The sequence below is a fragment of the Daphnia carinata genome, chromosome 9 (genome assembly GCF_022539665.2).
Source record: "Daphnia carinata strain CSIRO-1 chromosome 9, CSIRO_AGI_Dcar_HiC_V3, whole genome shotgun sequence".
Taxonomy (NCBI): domain Eukaryota; kingdom Metazoa; phylum Arthropoda; class Branchiopoda; order Diplostraca; family Daphniidae; genus Daphnia; species Daphnia carinata.
In genome coordinates this window covers 6,980,518-6,994,586 of record NC_081339.1, presented here as the reverse complement: position 1 = coordinate 6,994,586, position 14,069 = coordinate 6,980,518, and the positions used below count along the sequence as shown (strand labels likewise).

Here is a 14,069-nt window from a genome sequence, read left to right as displayed (position 1 = left end):
AGTTTAAAATTCGACAGAAGAAAATGACAAAAGCAAGTAGGGGCGACGCAGTTAAACTCCGACCGCCGAGAAGATCGGACTTTCCCTTTTGTTATCAAGTGAACGAAGCAAAACAAAATTCTACGTTCATAGGTACTGGATCATTCCATAATATTTTTAAAATCCATTTATCATTTATTCTTTTTTCAAAATATACGCAGAATTTTGAAAAGAAAAGATGATGGGTTTCAAAATTCGCCAAATGCTTTACGTGATGTTAATCATCCACCGAGTATCTGGCGATATGCATTCGGCCTCGGCCGATTTAGCAAGTGTCTTCCAGCTGGAACAACAAGTAGTTAACGTCCTTTCAGACCTCGTCAGTCAAACAGAAACGAAACTAGGAGTTGTTCGCCAGTGAGTATATCAAATCGCATAAAAACCATAACATTTTCAATTGAACAACGAACATTCACAGATACTTGAAAGAGTACGAGAAAAGTGCCATCCGTGAAACGACGGATGACAACAATGAGTTGATGGAACGCCTGACCGGCAATCCAATTCACGCTTACAGATTAATGAAACGGCTTTACTTTGATTGGCAATTGATTGAGAAAGAAATCAAAACCGACGATTGGCAAAGTGCGTCCTTATACATTCAAACAACACTGGAGTTTTGTGAACGATATCCTCATTTCACCTTTTACAGCTACCTTAACTAAACTGGAAGAAGTTCGCAATAACGAAAAATTCCCGCAGGAAGAAGATTTCTTGGGAGCCACGTCCGCCCTTGTTCGATTACAAGACACGTACGAGCTCAACATTACTGAGTTAGTTAGAGGAAACTTGCGAGGTAGGCAAACACACGCAGGTAATATTGATGAATTCCCTCATTTTTCATATAAGCAAAGATTTCCCATTTCCTGACGTTTAGAATTAACAGCCCTTGATTGCTTGTTTATGGGTAAACATGCTTTCGACGAGGGTGCCTACGCTCGAGCTGTTGAATGGCTGGAAGAATCTTACATCTTGGCAGGATTGGAAAATAACCAAACAATAAGACAAGATCACATAATGGAAGTGATCCAGAAGGCCATTGATAAAGTAGAAAACACCTCGTAATTAAACTATAATTTTTAAATTTTACAAGTCATTTCACAAGCAGCACGACGAAGCTTTACAAGAAGCCCAGCAACGTGTACCAATGGCCGTTCTATCGGACACGAAATCGTTTCGTTTGCCCCTCAAGGAGAAACCTGCCGTCCTCCAGCGAAACGAAATGATACGCAGCCGCAAATACGATCGGGATGACGCTGCAAAATTCAACGCTCTTTGTCGAGGCGAAAGCCTTTTGGTAAATTGACTTCATCATTGTTATTGCATCGAACACATGATAGAATTTGTTTAATGTTCAAAAAGAGTGAAGAGATCTTAGCCCAGCTAAAATGCTGGTACGAAACTCACGAGGAGCCTTACCTCTTCCTGATGCCCATCAAAATCGAACAGAATTCAATCCGTCCGGCTATTTACACGTTTCACGATGTGTTGAGTGACGTGGAAATTGAGACCATTAAAGAACTAGCCACACCAATGGTAAATTTTCTGAGGTCGATTGTTTAAAATGAATGAATTCTAATATACTTTACGTGCAGCTGGCTAGGGCTAAAGTTCTAGCTAAACAAGCGGGATCCAAGACGACCGTTTCCAACGTCCGTACTTCGAAAACGGCCTGGCTGGCGGATAAACTCCATCCGCTGTTGCATCGAATCTCACAAAGGATCGCACTCGCCACTGGTTTGAGAGTCAACTCTTCGCTTGACGAAGCTGAGATATTGCAGGTAAGTTTAACGTCCGCATTTTAAACTTTGAATGTCCCTTTCATGGCATCATTGTATAGGTAGCCAATTACGGAATCGGTGGCCATTATTCACCTCATCACGATTACCTTATGAAAGGCAAGACGGACGAAGAGGTAAACTACATTCCCTTTCTCAATTCATTGCAAAAATGATGTCGATAATTTCTATCGACCACTTAAAAAAAAAAACACTAAACTTGGGAGGCATACGTTGTGTAATTATGATGGATACACAGACACAAACTGAGAGAGAGGGAGAATGATCACCCGTTTATGGCTGATTTGTCAGACTAACTGATCAACAACCGGGTAGCAACTAGCAGAGGCGAGAAAAAACAAAAGAAGAGCGAGTTTGACAGCGTGGTTTTAGGGTGGCAAATTAGGGTGGACGCCAATTACGGGTGGAAAGAGTGTGAAGGGTTGAGAAATAAAGATAAGATAATTGCGAAACATGGAAGATATTTTCTGACAAATGAATTTAAAATAAATTATATTACATTTAAATATAGTTGGGGAAAATGGATGCCCGGGAATTGGCTGTTGGTGACAGGATAGCCACATTCATGTTCTATGTAAGTTGTCCCTAGTTCATCCAAGAGGATAGAGTCATGTAGCTTTTATTCAACCAGCTGAACGATGTGGAACGCGGTGGGTCAACGGCATTCCCGCGGGCAGATGTCGCGGTCAAACCCGTCAAAGGCGGAGCTGCCTTCTGGTATAATTTGAAACGCAACGGCCAAAGCGATCCCGATACTCTTCACGGCGCTTGCCCTGTCCTCCTGGGCCATAAATGGGGTTCGTTATATAATCAACTGCTTTTTAAATTTTCATCTACTGTATCATTTGTTTTGTTTTAAACAGTTAGCAACAAATGGATCAGAGAAACAGCCCAGACTTTCAACAGACCTTGTCTACTCGATCCGAACGAATAACATCAATGTATATCAACAATCATGTATATTTTCAAGTACTAATTACGCAGCTTATTTGTTTCTCTCATTTGAGAATGTTGTTTTTTTCGTTCAATTGGGTTTTGTATTAGCCAATCAAATACACCACAAAATCTGTGCACTACTTTATGTATTGTTTCTTTTCAAAGACTTTATTTCTTTTTTGAATTATTTTTCTCACATTCTGTCCCCCCAATAAATGTTTACATGTGTATATAATAGGGCGGAAATAATTTAGAAATGTTCATTGTCCGTATGTTAATGCTGGCCTTCGTTTAGCCGATTGTCAATGGCATTTTTTCTTAGCAAGCAGAGAACTCGAGGCCTTCCGGTATGCATCCGGCCACTGTGTAAGTCTCGGTGGTTGTGAAAATGGTGGTCGTCGTTGTCGAAGAGTAGCCGTTCACGACGCTCGTGAATGTCACGGTGGGCGTCAAGAAACTGTTGATGACGTTCGAGGCGATGGCCAGCAATGACGTGCGGATCGTGTTGATGGGCGAGATCAGTCCGCCGCTAAGTCGGGGGTTGGTCATTTCATCCAAAGATGAATCGATGAACGCCGAAGGCTGGTCGAAGCTATCGCGGAACTGAACGACCGGCGTCGGTTCCACACTGCCAAATTAATTTACATCAATTTTCGATTACGAATGTAATTAAAAGAAAAGATGTTATTATACCTGAAGACGGGGGAAGGCTGGAACTGTTGATAAATGTAGGCAGCAGTTTCAGGATTCTGGGCAATTAAAATGGGAACGTCGATCCAGAACTGACGCTTACGACGGCAAGCAGAAGAGACGCCTCCATCGATGGTGCCGCATACTTTCTTGGTTAAGACAGTCGATGTCGATGCGCCAGGAAGTAGGGAAGTGCTCAACACGGTGATTGTAGCTGAGGAGAGGGTCGTACGGCCCTCGCGTTCAACGGCTGCGGCAGGGACTTGAACGGCCGAATAGGCCAAGACGACCAGCACAGCGGCCAGATTGACGAGCGAGAAGCGTTGGAACATCTTTGAACGCTGATGGACGACTGACGCTTCGAGTTTGTTCTTAGTCCCTCCGTGCCCGTCTTTTTATAGTTTTCCCGTCTTCCTCAAGTTCTTTGAGGCGAAGCATCGGGCGAACATACACGCCCCGTGAGCGCCACCTATAATAACATAAATCAAACGCGAATTCAAACACAAATGTAGGGAACCAACGGATGGACGCGGGATCGTTTTCATTTATGCGCGTTGCATCCTAGTTTGCATAACAGGCACAAACACTCATTTTGCCCTTTCTTCCTAGATAGACTGCCGTTAATGCCATGTACGGCCTTTAACGATTACTTATCCGAGTTGAGACGAGGCCATCAGGTCGTTCACATTCGGCGTGAGGATAAACAAATTTTTTTTTTCTTTTTACGATGCTCACGACCGCGGTTAAACTGTAGGAGGTCAGACAACCCATGGCAATGTTATAAGCGTGAATCCTTCTTCACACAGGTTCACGGTCATATGTTGTTTGATGTATTTATTTTTTTTAATAGTAAAAGGGGGTACAATGAGCGTTTGTTATATTAATGTGCCACAAACGTTTGTGAATAACATATATTCGATATGGCCATCATTTGTTACGACATGAAAATATTTTTCCGTGTAACCATTGAGAGACGTTTCATTCGATTGTATTCAAACAAAGCTGAGCTTTGTATTGTAGTGGTTAATCGTTATTTATTCCATTTGAAGTGCGTTCCATTATTGTTTGGATTAGGGGAAATAGGAAAATTTCGTTATGAATTCAAGACGCAACACGATAAGATTTGATTTTGCTGGTGTATTGATATTTTCCTTTTTTGATTAAATAAAATGAACTTATGGCCAAACTGAAAAGAAATGCACTACAACACAAACCTTAAATAGCATGCAAAATGGTAATAGTGGTTGCGAATTACAGAAGAGAAAAAATCAACTCTCTCGTCAGTTAAGTAATCGTTCATTGGTTTAAATCGATTTTTGAAATAAAGTCTTTATCATTTCATAGCAAATCGATTAAATCACTTCTTTTACGGCCTGCTGTTGTTGTTGTAGTAGCATCCGTTGTCGTTGTAGTAGAATCAGTTGTCGTGGTTGTAGTTGAATCAGTTGTCGTTGTTGTAGTAGAATCAGTTGTCGTGGTTGTAGTAGCATCAGTTGTTGTTGTAGTAGCATCAGTTGTTGTTGTAGTAGCATCAGTTGTCGTTGTTGTAGGTGCACCAGTTGTCGTTGTTGTAGGTGCACCAGTCGTCGTGGATGCCCCGGTCGTGGTGGTGGTTCCGCTGGTTGTGGAGGTTGTTGTGGCGGGTGTCGTGCTCGTAGTGGTGGCACTAGCCGGGCAAAGTTTCACACCCTTTGGCACGCATAGAGCATTCTTAATGGTGTAGGTAGCCGTCGAGGTGAAGGATGTAGTCGTCGTCGTCGTCGTGTACACAGTGCTGGTCCTGTAATGCAATGGCAAGGCATTTAACTTCATTCATTTCAAATTTCTATGCGAAGCTATACCTGGTAGTTGTGACGGCCGGAGTCAGGACGTTGGAGATAATGTTGGAGAAGAGCGAAGAGAATGCGGAAAATCGGGCAGCTCCGAAGAAAGGATCGGCAACGCGGACAGCCAATGGCTGCACCTTGTTGCTGAACGAGGACTGGACAGCGAACGGGCTGTTGAATTGCTGAGATACGTAAGGACGGAACACTGGTCGATTGCGGTATTCAACCACGCTGGGCAGAGCTGATGGCTCTACCCTAAATGTCATCGATTGAAAAATCATTGATTACAATAAAACACATATAAGCATTTTTTTTTTGTTCTGTACGTACTGGAGGACTTGAGTAGGGTTTAATGATTCAAATTGATTGACATCGTCCTGGCCGAGAGCAAAGAAAAGTGGGGCGTTCCAGAACTGTCTCTTACGACGGCAGGCTGTGGTGGAGATCGGTGCTTCCAAGGTAGCGCATACCAAGCGTGTTCTATTCCCCGTAACAATTAAGAATATGAAAGAATCAAATAAAAATGTGATAAACGTGATTACGATTTAGTGACGGTTGTAGGCCCAACAGCAGTGGTAGTTACAACACTGATGATTGTATTAGCTCGGGCTTCAGGGAAAAGTCGGGCTACGTCTTCAGGACGGACCACGGCAGCTTGGACGGCCGATAGGGCGACGACCAAGACAACAAATAAATTGAAAGCCATTTTGTTTTTCTTTGAAAATGATCGGACAGAGTGGATATGGTATGGACGACGTCGAAAAGGCAACTGTCTTTTATACCGGCTCTTGCATCCCCTATATATCTGAGCTAACCGCTTGCTGTAGGAAGATGTAAGAAGACGATGAACTTAAAGGGCCATGTCTGCTTTGGTTATTGAAAAAAAAAAACAAGCCCGCCTCCTGTGTTGTGTAACCCGTTGCGATGTTACGGCAGAAAAACAGACCCTTCAAGATGGCTGCTGGGCAAAGCAAAATATATCCTGTCGGGTGGGTACATCCCGTGCCAAAAAGAAGCGTATAAAATTTTGACTACTAAGCTTAAAACCAACTATGGATTTCAAAAATGGGGATGGGTCAGCTGTCCATACATACGCATCAATATGCAAAATACACGAGAAAAAAGCTGAGGATACGGTGGAGAATCATTAGAAATTCATACTAACGCCGGGTCATCATTTCTTACCTTTTTTTTATTATTTTGTAGGGCAGCACTGTTGGATTTTTTAGCTTCGACTTCCTCCTCGAAATTTCGTGACTAGGATTTGTGAACGAACGATAAATTTCCAACAACCCGCGGAACGGTCGACGCTCTGTCCCGTTCACCTTTTGGTTTTTGGCTGAACGGCACTGACCTCTCTGTCCATACCATTTATGGGCATAGAAGATGTAACACGCAATTATATCCGCCCTAGTCGTTCCCAGCGTATCATCATTTTCATACGGTTTGATTTACTGCATTTTTGTTATATCTCGGACATGCTATAATTTTTCTTCATCTTGGATAAAAAAAAAACTCGACCATCGTTATTAGGATTCGAGGTTCATCAAACTTAAAGAATGTTGGCCAACACGGAGGGAACAGTTGATTTGCATAGATCGTGATGTTTCTTTGTTTTCAAACGTTCGATCCACCAAAGATAGATAAACTTCGGCTGTCGACGAACTGCTAAATAGTTCCATACCCGATGTAGTTGTTTTGGGTGAAACACGAAGCGACATGTAGATCGAGCCATACGTGTCTGACGCTGACATATGTTCTTACATTCGTCATTGGTTTTGAAGAACAATTCGAAGCTCCGCGTTCGTGCCCAGCAACAATAATGTGTGTCTTAAGGCATTACGCAGTGGATTGCTAAACTAGGAACACATCTTTTCTGAGCTACATTCAGTGGCATTCTCATGTCCTAGACGTTGTTTGACATACGAAAAGAGCTTATTCAAAATAGCAAGTTGCTATTGTGCAGTATAAGGAGCTGGCCCTGTCTTCGAATTAGTCTTGAAGGATTTCGCATAGCGAAAATGAACTTTCGGTACGATTTTATGTCTTTGATGAATACGTTCGTAACACGAAACATCCCTTCTGTTAGCTTTGCAATAAGGGCAGTGCACTTTGGCCGTCGCAAGATGCAAATTTAGTCCAGTTGTCATCACCAGTTCCGGGTTTTATGTTACTGCGGGGAATTGCCAAGTATTTCTTGCAATCCTGATATGGCATTGCATAACCTCGACATGTCACAATTACTCGAAAGGACAACAAACTGTTTATATCTATTCCTCGTAAAACTTAGACATCTCGGGTCGCAACACATAATAATGTATTCAATTCACGCACAATACAACAGAGCAACGTTTATCGAAAAAGCTGAAAGCACTTAAAAAAAATATGAGGTATGTTCTTTTAAAGATTTCGAATAGGACCGACTAATGGAAATAAAAATGGACGAATTCAGTTGAATCGACGGTTCTATTGGTCCCGCTAGACGCATCGTGAAGAATGCATTGCGTTTCATTGCCATAGAAATCGTTGGTAGCTACGTGAGAATTATTCATGTGATTAGCAGACACTGCCGTCCATGCGATGTAGTGATGGACGTGACACGCAGTGGGAATGCCGGGCAATCCGATCGCCAGGACGCTGCAAATATTCGTTTCGAAATGAATTTTTCTTTTTAAGATAATAAAGCAAGTACATACCTGGTAGAATTGAAAGACTTTAAGACTGTAATGCCAGCTTTTTCAGTGCACATGCCAGTTAAATAAACATCATCAAATGGCATCATGGGTGTCGTTTGACATGCAGCCAGTAAAGAAAGAATCGTATTGCCGGGCATCAAAACAGCCGGGTCAAAAAAATAAGGTGGATATTGACTCCATGGCCGTTCTTCGACCGTATTGTTCCATTGACCCCTTGAAACAAATCTTCATTATTTCATCTAATTTAAAGAAACATTTAATAGTAATTACATCGGGCAGGAAAGAGGTTCCCAGCTCCCAATACAAATATGCTTTGATTGGATTGGTGATGGGCTTCAAGGAAATATGCCATACGTTCACGTAGACATCATCATCGACTTTAAGGACGAAATAAACTTAAAGCAGTTTGCGTTTAACCAATTGAGAAGTCCGGCCACTTTCAACAACAAAATTCGATAGAAAATCGGACATTTCTATTGAATAATGTCTCCATTTAAATGACTCTCTTCTACCAGGGTTTTTTGAGTCTCGTTATTTTCAGTCTGTCCTACAATAAAACCGTAACCGGCCACACGTAGAAGCCTCTCCTCGTGTACGTCTTGTAAATGATTCAGCCACGTGACTCTTTCTTGTTTTGACATTCAATTAAATTTGCTTCTAAAATTTGCTTGTCCCTCATCCTTCCATTTGTTGTTTGGTTTACCTGTACTGCTCTTTCGGTTCCCAAGACTTGGAGCTGTCCCTATAATTTTGTTTAATAATAAAATGTTGAACAGGTAAATTAATTTTAGAAGACGCACTCACCTGTTCGTAAAAGACGTTCGCCGTTAATTAAAAGAATTAAATAGGCAGCAGTGACAGCTAGTAACAACAATCCACTGCTTGAGTTTTGTTGGCAAGCTTGGAAGCCAACCATCTGCCGATCGCCATTTCGTGTCCACCGTGCTAAGGAGGACCGCTTGCTTTCTGATAATCAAAGGCAACTGGGAAATGCACTCCTCCATGACACTGGAAGGTGTTCATGGAAGATGCTTTACCTATTTTTTCTTTCTTTCAGAATATAAGAGGGTTCAACACAAAAATGTGAGATTTTTCTTATTGGCAGGTAGAATGATCACGTGATTCAAAACACGAACAGCTCACGCTATTGTCGCTTTTGCCTCTGGGCTTCGTCTTATGACTCGTTATTGAACATATACTCCGCGTCAAGGATCCATCGAGGACTACGCACAGGTTTTAGTTTTCACTTTTTTTTTCCAGGTATTGCAGCACATTTTTGTGAGGTCCGTGTTGTCGTTGGCCAAAGTTAAAAACAAAACAAAATGGAAAGAATGTTCACAGCAGTTAACGTTAAGAAAGTGTATGTGGTTGGAACAGTCCTCACATTTTGTACACGGCTCCTTTTGGTGTCGGGCACGAAACGTTCGCTGAACACGATTGCGGGGTCTCCGACTGCGTCATCTACGACAATCGATCATCTTTACCACTGGGAAAATACGACATCATCCTCGTTCACGAGTTATGAATGACTAAAATTTGTTCAACTGGACAAGAGCTATAAACTAAACTCGGATATCGAGTTGCTTTACGGCCGTGTCCATCCGGAAGCGACCGCACCGGAGACTCTGGAACAATTCCAAAAAATGGTTGAAAGCACAAGGCGAAAAAAAACAGCAAAGAATTACACTGATGTGGAACAAACGGCCAAACACGCTTTTTGCGGTTTATTTAAAAAGTTACATCAAGACGAAGGAGTGACCCAATACTACCCCGAATTGGTGTCGCAATGGCATCCCACAACGCAATGTAGTTTACTTTAGTTCTTGGGAAACGTCCAGCAGTAGCATCGATTCAAACCAGCCGCATCAGAAATTACTGGATTATTTAATGAATCAACTCCGACCTTATGGGGTTGTGGATTCGAGCGACCCCTGACGTCATCACAGCTAAAGATGACGTCACGTCCAAGTTGTTTTTGCCGACCCACAGAAAATGGAATTGCTAAGCGATTACGTAATGGAGAAACTGCAGGATTTGATGGGTGATCACGGCCAAGCTTCGTGATATTTGCCACAATTTTATAGAACAACGATATTCAACGTCCTCGTTGATTTACATTTAATATTTACTTGTCATAAGGCCAAACGTGTAATTTTAATAAACCGTAACGATTTTATTTTAATTCTTAGACGCCGGATATGTCACGTGGCTAGCGGGCAAATCGGACATCCACGTGTGCTATAAGGGCAAGACAACATCTCTGATGACAATTTTTCGTTTGGCCCCTTCCCCACACAAAAATACTTCCTCTTTTACACTGAAGGTCAAACACGAAATTATCTGATAGACCATCTCCATAGATTTGACAAGACTCCTAAAGCTATGACCTACCCCAATCTATTCTCCCTCACCCTCTAGTTTAAATTGACCCTTATAGCTGTCATTGTCGATATCTGAAATGCGTTATAACTTAAAGGTCTTGCGATCCACGCACGGCCAGGAGATGCTCCGCCTTTGGAACATCCCTTGCCAACAAAGAGGAGGGTTCTTCTGGGAGAAACATAACAGCTAGTGAACTCAAGGTTTCATACTTCCTTGCAGTGGGAAGGCAGCGCTGTGTTTGCACTAACAAGAGAATTGCACTGGTGGACGTTGTTGCTATCGGCCAACCCATTTGTTTGTATTTTTTTCGGGCATTTTCAGTGAACCTAATATACGAACAACATCGAATGTCTTTAGCTCTGTGTGTTGGCTTTATTTTGCCATTTTTAAATTTTTAATTCAACGATGGTTTGCCTACCTCGCCGACGATCGTTGTTATCGCTGTTTGTCGGTGTGCTGTTTGGATGCTGTATCATTTCACTCATCAATCAATCACATCAACTGTAAGTTCATTTTCCCTAAATCAATTCGCGCGATTAATTGCTTTCTTATTAGGTTTCATCAATATAATGTTATTTTAGCCGACAATTTGAAAATACAGACAGATGCAAATGAAACACAAAGGCATCAAGATCCGATCCTTGTCGGTATAAAAATTAATCTGCCACGTTAAGTTTTATTCACAGTATTTGAATAACACGTTGCTATGGTTACATCAGTGCCAGAAGAGAAAGCAGGAGACCTGTACAATAAAGTGCGTGTCTTGTGCTGGATACTAACATCACCGGAGAATCACAACACACGAGCTAAGGCCGTTAAAGAAACGTGGGGTAAACGATGTAATGTTATCTTGTTCATGAGCTCAGCTAACGGTACGTATTTTTTCACATTAAAAACAAAATGCACAGTAATAATCATTTTTTACAAAAGATTCAACGTTGCCGTCCATTGAATTGGCCGTGCGAGAAGGCCGTAACGGCTTGTGGGGTAAGACAAGGGAAGCATTCCGTTACGCGTGGGATCGATATCAAGATGAAGTTGATTGGTTCCTCAAAGCTGACGATGACACGTATTATATTCATGATATTTATTTAATTTTAACTGAATTAAAAATCAGTTGTTGAATTTTTAATTCAGGTACGTTATTGTTGAAAATCTGCGTTATTTTCTGTCGGCCTTCAACACGTCGAAACCCTTATGGTTTGGCCATAAGTTTAAGGCTATTGTGAAATCAGGGTATTTTAGCGGTGGGGCTGGTGAGTTTACAATTGATTTTTTTTTTTTCGATTTTTTTTTATCTCATCTTGAAATTTGCAGGGTACGTTCTCAGTAGAGAAGCAACAAGGAGATTCGTTAAGGAAGGGTAAGTCCATGTCAAATTATTTCTTATGTTGTAAAGGAATTTTTAATTAAACTATGACTTGAGCTCCTGAATTTCATTTTCTTTCAGGTATTTTAACGCGTTGCTATGCCGACATGATCACGAAGGCGCAGAAGATGCCGAAATGGGTTTGTTTTATTTTGATATAAATAATTACGTTACGATGTGTCTCTCATTGCATCCCATCCATAGGCAAATGTATGGAGAAGCTAAACGTCTCTACCATGGATTCCAGGGACTCAAGAGGAAGAGGCAGGTTCCATCCATTCGTGCCCAATAGCGTTTACTTCCCCGGTGAAATCACGGAAAGTTATTGGTATTGGAAAAACATTTACTACCCCCCTACAAAGGTATTTACATTCCCACGTCAGCGTGATACCTTGTTAAAGAGCCTTGTTTTAAACAGGAACGCGATTGCTGTTCGGACAGCACCATCTCTTTCCACTACGTCGATACGAAAATGATGTACTTACTTGACCTGTTCCTCTATCAAATTCGACCATTCGGAATGGTAGAGCAAAGACCTGCCACTCCCGAACCACCACCCGATTTGGAATTGACTGCAAGTCCGTGGTTTGCCCCGAACGAAACAACGATCGTACCTACGACCAGCACGTCTACCACGACTACTGCACCCAACATAACAGAAGCTCGGCATTCTCAGCAGACGCATCAACAATTACTCGATTACTTGCTGAGTCAGCTACGTCCTTACGGAATCGTAGACGGTAATGAAACCACAACGACTACGACACCGAGTCCTATGGTTATCACGGGGATCGTCGACGCCCAGCAGTTAGAATACTTGCGCCAGTACGTACTGGATCAACTTCAGCCATTTGGAATAATCGATCCTAACGAGGTGGCCATGATCACTTCTACTACTTCATCCATCCCTGTAGTGGCAAATACGATGGATCATCTTCCCAACATGGACGCCAAAACTCTCTTGATGCAAATGCTGCGTTCGCTGGAAAAAATTCAAAGTGATGCAAATACCATACCCATATCGTAAAGAAGTTTGGTGATATTAAAATCGGATTATTTTACAAAAACTTTCTTGTCGATAAAAATTGAATAAACGTACCGATATACGAAACGTCCACGTTATAAGCTGCGTGAAAGAGAACGTACGCTCGAGCGTGTCTTTTACACGGGTCTATGCCCAAATAAATTACACGTCAGTTTTACCGAAAGCACGAAATCACAAAGGGTTACCGAATAGCAAGAGGCTTTTCTTAAACAACCTCGTCTACCTCGTTTCATATTTATTTCTTTTTTCAAACCCAAAGACCTTCAACGGTCACGGTCAAAGATGGACGCTAGACTAATGGATTGCCCTGTCGAAGAGACATAAAACAAACTGCGGGGAAGCTGAGATATAAAGATGGGCACCGACTCTCTGCAGGTATGCCATATAAATATGCAAACTATCCATAAAGCCTCCTGATGGGAGTCACTGACAATTCATGAAAGCCAACATTATTCATCCATTTTTATTGGTCATATGTCCTTGAATTCCTCCCGAACTTCGTGACTAGGATTTCTGATTAACTTAATAAACGAAGATTCCCCCCTGTCAGGTTTCATATTTCATGGGGTTATGCAAAAGGATACCTAGTATATGTATAACTAACCCTTTTGGCAGGTATATCATTTAAATCAGCCCTCACACACCGTATATATTTATGAACCGTAAATTCTTATGCCTGTTCGGAAATAATGATGCGGAACTTACGAAAGGCTAATAATATGTTATGGAAAAATGGCTGACCGTATGCTAAATATGGTTCTCTGAAACCTTGAAATTGACACTTACGGAACTTACAGCCTTTACATGCAAGCAAGAGTAGTGAGCAAAGCATCTATGTTGAAGAGTCAGAATAAAGAAGGTGGGTAAATTGAATTCGAATTGGCAACGGGATCACTTTTTCACGTCGTCTGATCAACTCAGTACGAAAAGAACTTCCTTCCTAACGAGGAATGCCTTCATAACAGAGGGCAGAGTTTCACGTTGCCCCGCAGCAAAACGGGAGGACTCCTCACGTTTTCCTATTTACGTACTTTTGGGTCGGATTGACCCGTCCGCATTAACATCATCAAATTCTATCTCTTTTCTATATCTTCCCTTTTTTTTTAGCTTTTCTGCCTCAAAATAAAGAATAAAGAAAAAATTTTCAACTCTGGACGGTCACGGTCATAAAGAAAGTCGTTGCTAAGGTTGGGTAAACAACAAAAAATTTCCAAGCTGAACAGTTTCAAGACAAATATGGACATGGTTGCTCATCCCTTCCTCTTGTCCTCATCAATATGCAGAACA

General features: G+C 41.7%; 5 protein-coding genes across 5 annotated transcripts; 2 read left to right on the top strand and 3 right to left on the bottom strand.

Annotated features, from left to right (window-relative positions):
* The first annotated feature begins 211 nt into the window (after positions 1 to 211).
* LOC130697802 (prolyl 4-hydroxylase subunit alpha-2-like) lies at positions 212 to 2,842 on the top strand. Its single transcript, XM_057520593.2, has 11 exons — positions 212 to 396; positions 458 to 624; positions 692 to 853; positions 917 to 1,086; positions 1,148 to 1,336; positions 1,402 to 1,575; positions 1,635 to 1,820; positions 1,880 to 1,954; positions 2,350 to 2,412; positions 2,470 to 2,635; positions 2,702 to 2,842. Exons 1-11 carry the CDS (start codon positions 218 to 220, stop codon positions 2,770 to 2,772), a joined length of 1,602 nt encoding a protein of 533 aa, XP_057376576.1. The 5' UTR covers positions 212 to 217; the 3' UTR covers positions 2,773 to 2,842.
* A 226-nt stretch (positions 2,843 to 3,068) lies between these two features.
* Positions 3,069 to 3,811, bottom strand: LOC130697835 (uncharacterized). The gene is made up of 2 exons (XM_057520633.2): positions 3,468 to 3,811; positions 3,069 to 3,402 (listed from the first exon to the last, which is right to left on the bottom strand). The coding sequence occupies exons 1-2, from the start codon at positions 3,794 to 3,796 to the stop codon at positions 3,093 to 3,095; spliced, it is 639 nt and encodes a 212-aa protein (XP_057376616.1). The 5' UTR covers positions 3,797 to 3,811; the 3' UTR covers positions 3,069 to 3,092.
* A 775-nt stretch (positions 3,812 to 4,586) lies between these two features.
* LOC130697818 (mucin-5AC-like) lies at positions 4,587 to 6,036 on the bottom strand. The gene is made up of 4 exons (XM_057520614.2): positions 5,833 to 6,036; positions 5,621 to 5,770; positions 5,306 to 5,545; positions 4,587 to 5,244 (listed from the first exon to the last, which is right to left on the bottom strand). Exons 1-4 carry the CDS (start codon positions 5,994 to 5,996, stop codon positions 4,803 to 4,805), a joined length of 996 nt encoding a protein of 331 aa, XP_057376597.1. The 5' UTR covers positions 5,997 to 6,036; the 3' UTR covers positions 4,587 to 4,802.
* A 1,677-nt stretch (positions 6,037 to 7,713) lies between these two features.
* Positions 7,714 to 8,902, bottom strand: LOC130698155 (uncharacterized). Its single transcript, XM_057520935.1, has 5 exons — positions 8,791 to 8,902; positions 8,690 to 8,728; positions 8,291 to 8,363; positions 7,987 to 8,199; positions 7,714 to 7,927 (listed from the first exon to the last, which is right to left on the bottom strand). The coding sequence occupies exons 1-5, from the start codon at positions 8,900 to 8,902 to the stop codon at positions 7,714 to 7,716; spliced, it is 651 nt and encodes a 216-aa protein (XP_057376918.1).
* A 1,843-nt stretch (positions 8,903 to 10,745) lies between these two features.
* Positions 10,746 to 12,802, top strand: LOC130697805 (glycoprotein-N-acetylgalactosamine 3-beta-galactosyltransferase 1-like). Its single transcript, XM_057520599.2, has 9 exons — positions 10,746 to 10,871; positions 10,924 to 11,015; positions 11,088 to 11,240; positions 11,299 to 11,437; positions 11,506 to 11,624; positions 11,686 to 11,731; positions 11,819 to 11,877; positions 11,942 to 12,099; positions 12,156 to 12,802. Exons 1-9 carry the CDS (start codon positions 10,774 to 10,776, stop codon positions 12,762 to 12,764), a joined length of 1,473 nt encoding a protein of 490 aa, XP_057376582.1. The 5' UTR covers positions 10,746 to 10,773; the 3' UTR covers positions 12,765 to 12,802.
* Positions 12,803 to 14,069: the final 1,267 nt, after the last annotated feature.

Excerpts from the sequence above, each read along its gene's own strand:
- LOC130697835 (XM_057520633.2), bottom strand. The coding sequence starts at position 3,796 with ATGTTCCAACGCTTCTCGCTCGTCAATCTGGCCGCTGTGCTGGTCGTC. Across the intron at positions 3,403-3,467 it reads CAGCCTTCCCCCGTCTTCAG|TGTGGAACCGACGCCGGTCG; the intron begins GTATAATAACAT and ends TTAATTTGGCAG.
- LOC130698155 (XM_057520935.1), bottom strand. The coding sequence starts at position 8,902 with ATGGTTGGCTTCCAAGCTTGCCAACAAAACTCAAGCAGTGGATTGTTG. Across the intron at positions 8,200-8,290 it reads AATCCAATCAAAGCATATTT|GGGTCAATGGAACAATACGG; the intron begins GTATTGGGAGCT and ends ATTTGTTTCAAG. Across the intron at positions 7,928-7,986 it reads AAGTCTTTCAATTCTACCAG|CGTCCTGGCGATCGGATTGC; the intron begins GTATGTACTTGC and ends GAATATTTGCAG.
- LOC130697818 (XM_057520614.2), bottom strand. The coding sequence starts at position 5,996 with ATGGCTTTCAATTTATTTGTTGTCTTGGTCGTCGCCCTATCGGCCGTC. Across the intron at positions 5,546-5,620 it reads AACCCTACTCAAGTCCTCCA|GGTAGAGCCATCAGCTCTGC; the intron begins GTACGTACAGAA and ends GATGACATTTAG. Across the intron at positions 5,245-5,305 it reads CCGGCCGTCACAACTACCAG|GACCAGCACTGTGTACACGA; the intron begins GTATAGCTTCGC and ends ATTGCATTACAG.
- LOC130697805 (XM_057520599.2), top strand. The coding sequence starts at position 10,774 with ATGGTTTGCCTACCTCGCCGACGATCGTTGTTATCGCTGTTTGTCGGT. Across the intron at positions 11,241-11,298 it reads GTTCATGAGCTCAGCTAACG|ATTCAACGTTGCCGTCCATT; the intron begins GTACGTATTTTT and ends TTTTTACAAAAG. Across the intron at positions 12,100-12,155 it reads TTTACTACCCCCCTACAAAG|GAACGCGATTGCTGTTCGGA; the intron begins GTATTTACATTC and ends TGTTTTAAACAG.
- LOC130697802 (XM_057520593.2), top strand. The coding sequence starts at position 218 with ATGATGGGTTTCAAAATTCGCCAAATGCTTTACGTGATGTTAATCATC. Across the intron at positions 1,821-1,879 it reads ACGAAGCTGAGATATTGCAG|GTAGCCAATTACGGAATCGG; the intron begins GTAAGTTTAACG and ends ATCATTGTATAG. Across the intron at positions 2,413-2,469 it reads TAGCCACATTCATGTTCTAT|CTGAACGATGTGGAACGCGG; the intron begins GTAAGTTGTCCC and ends TTATTCAACCAG.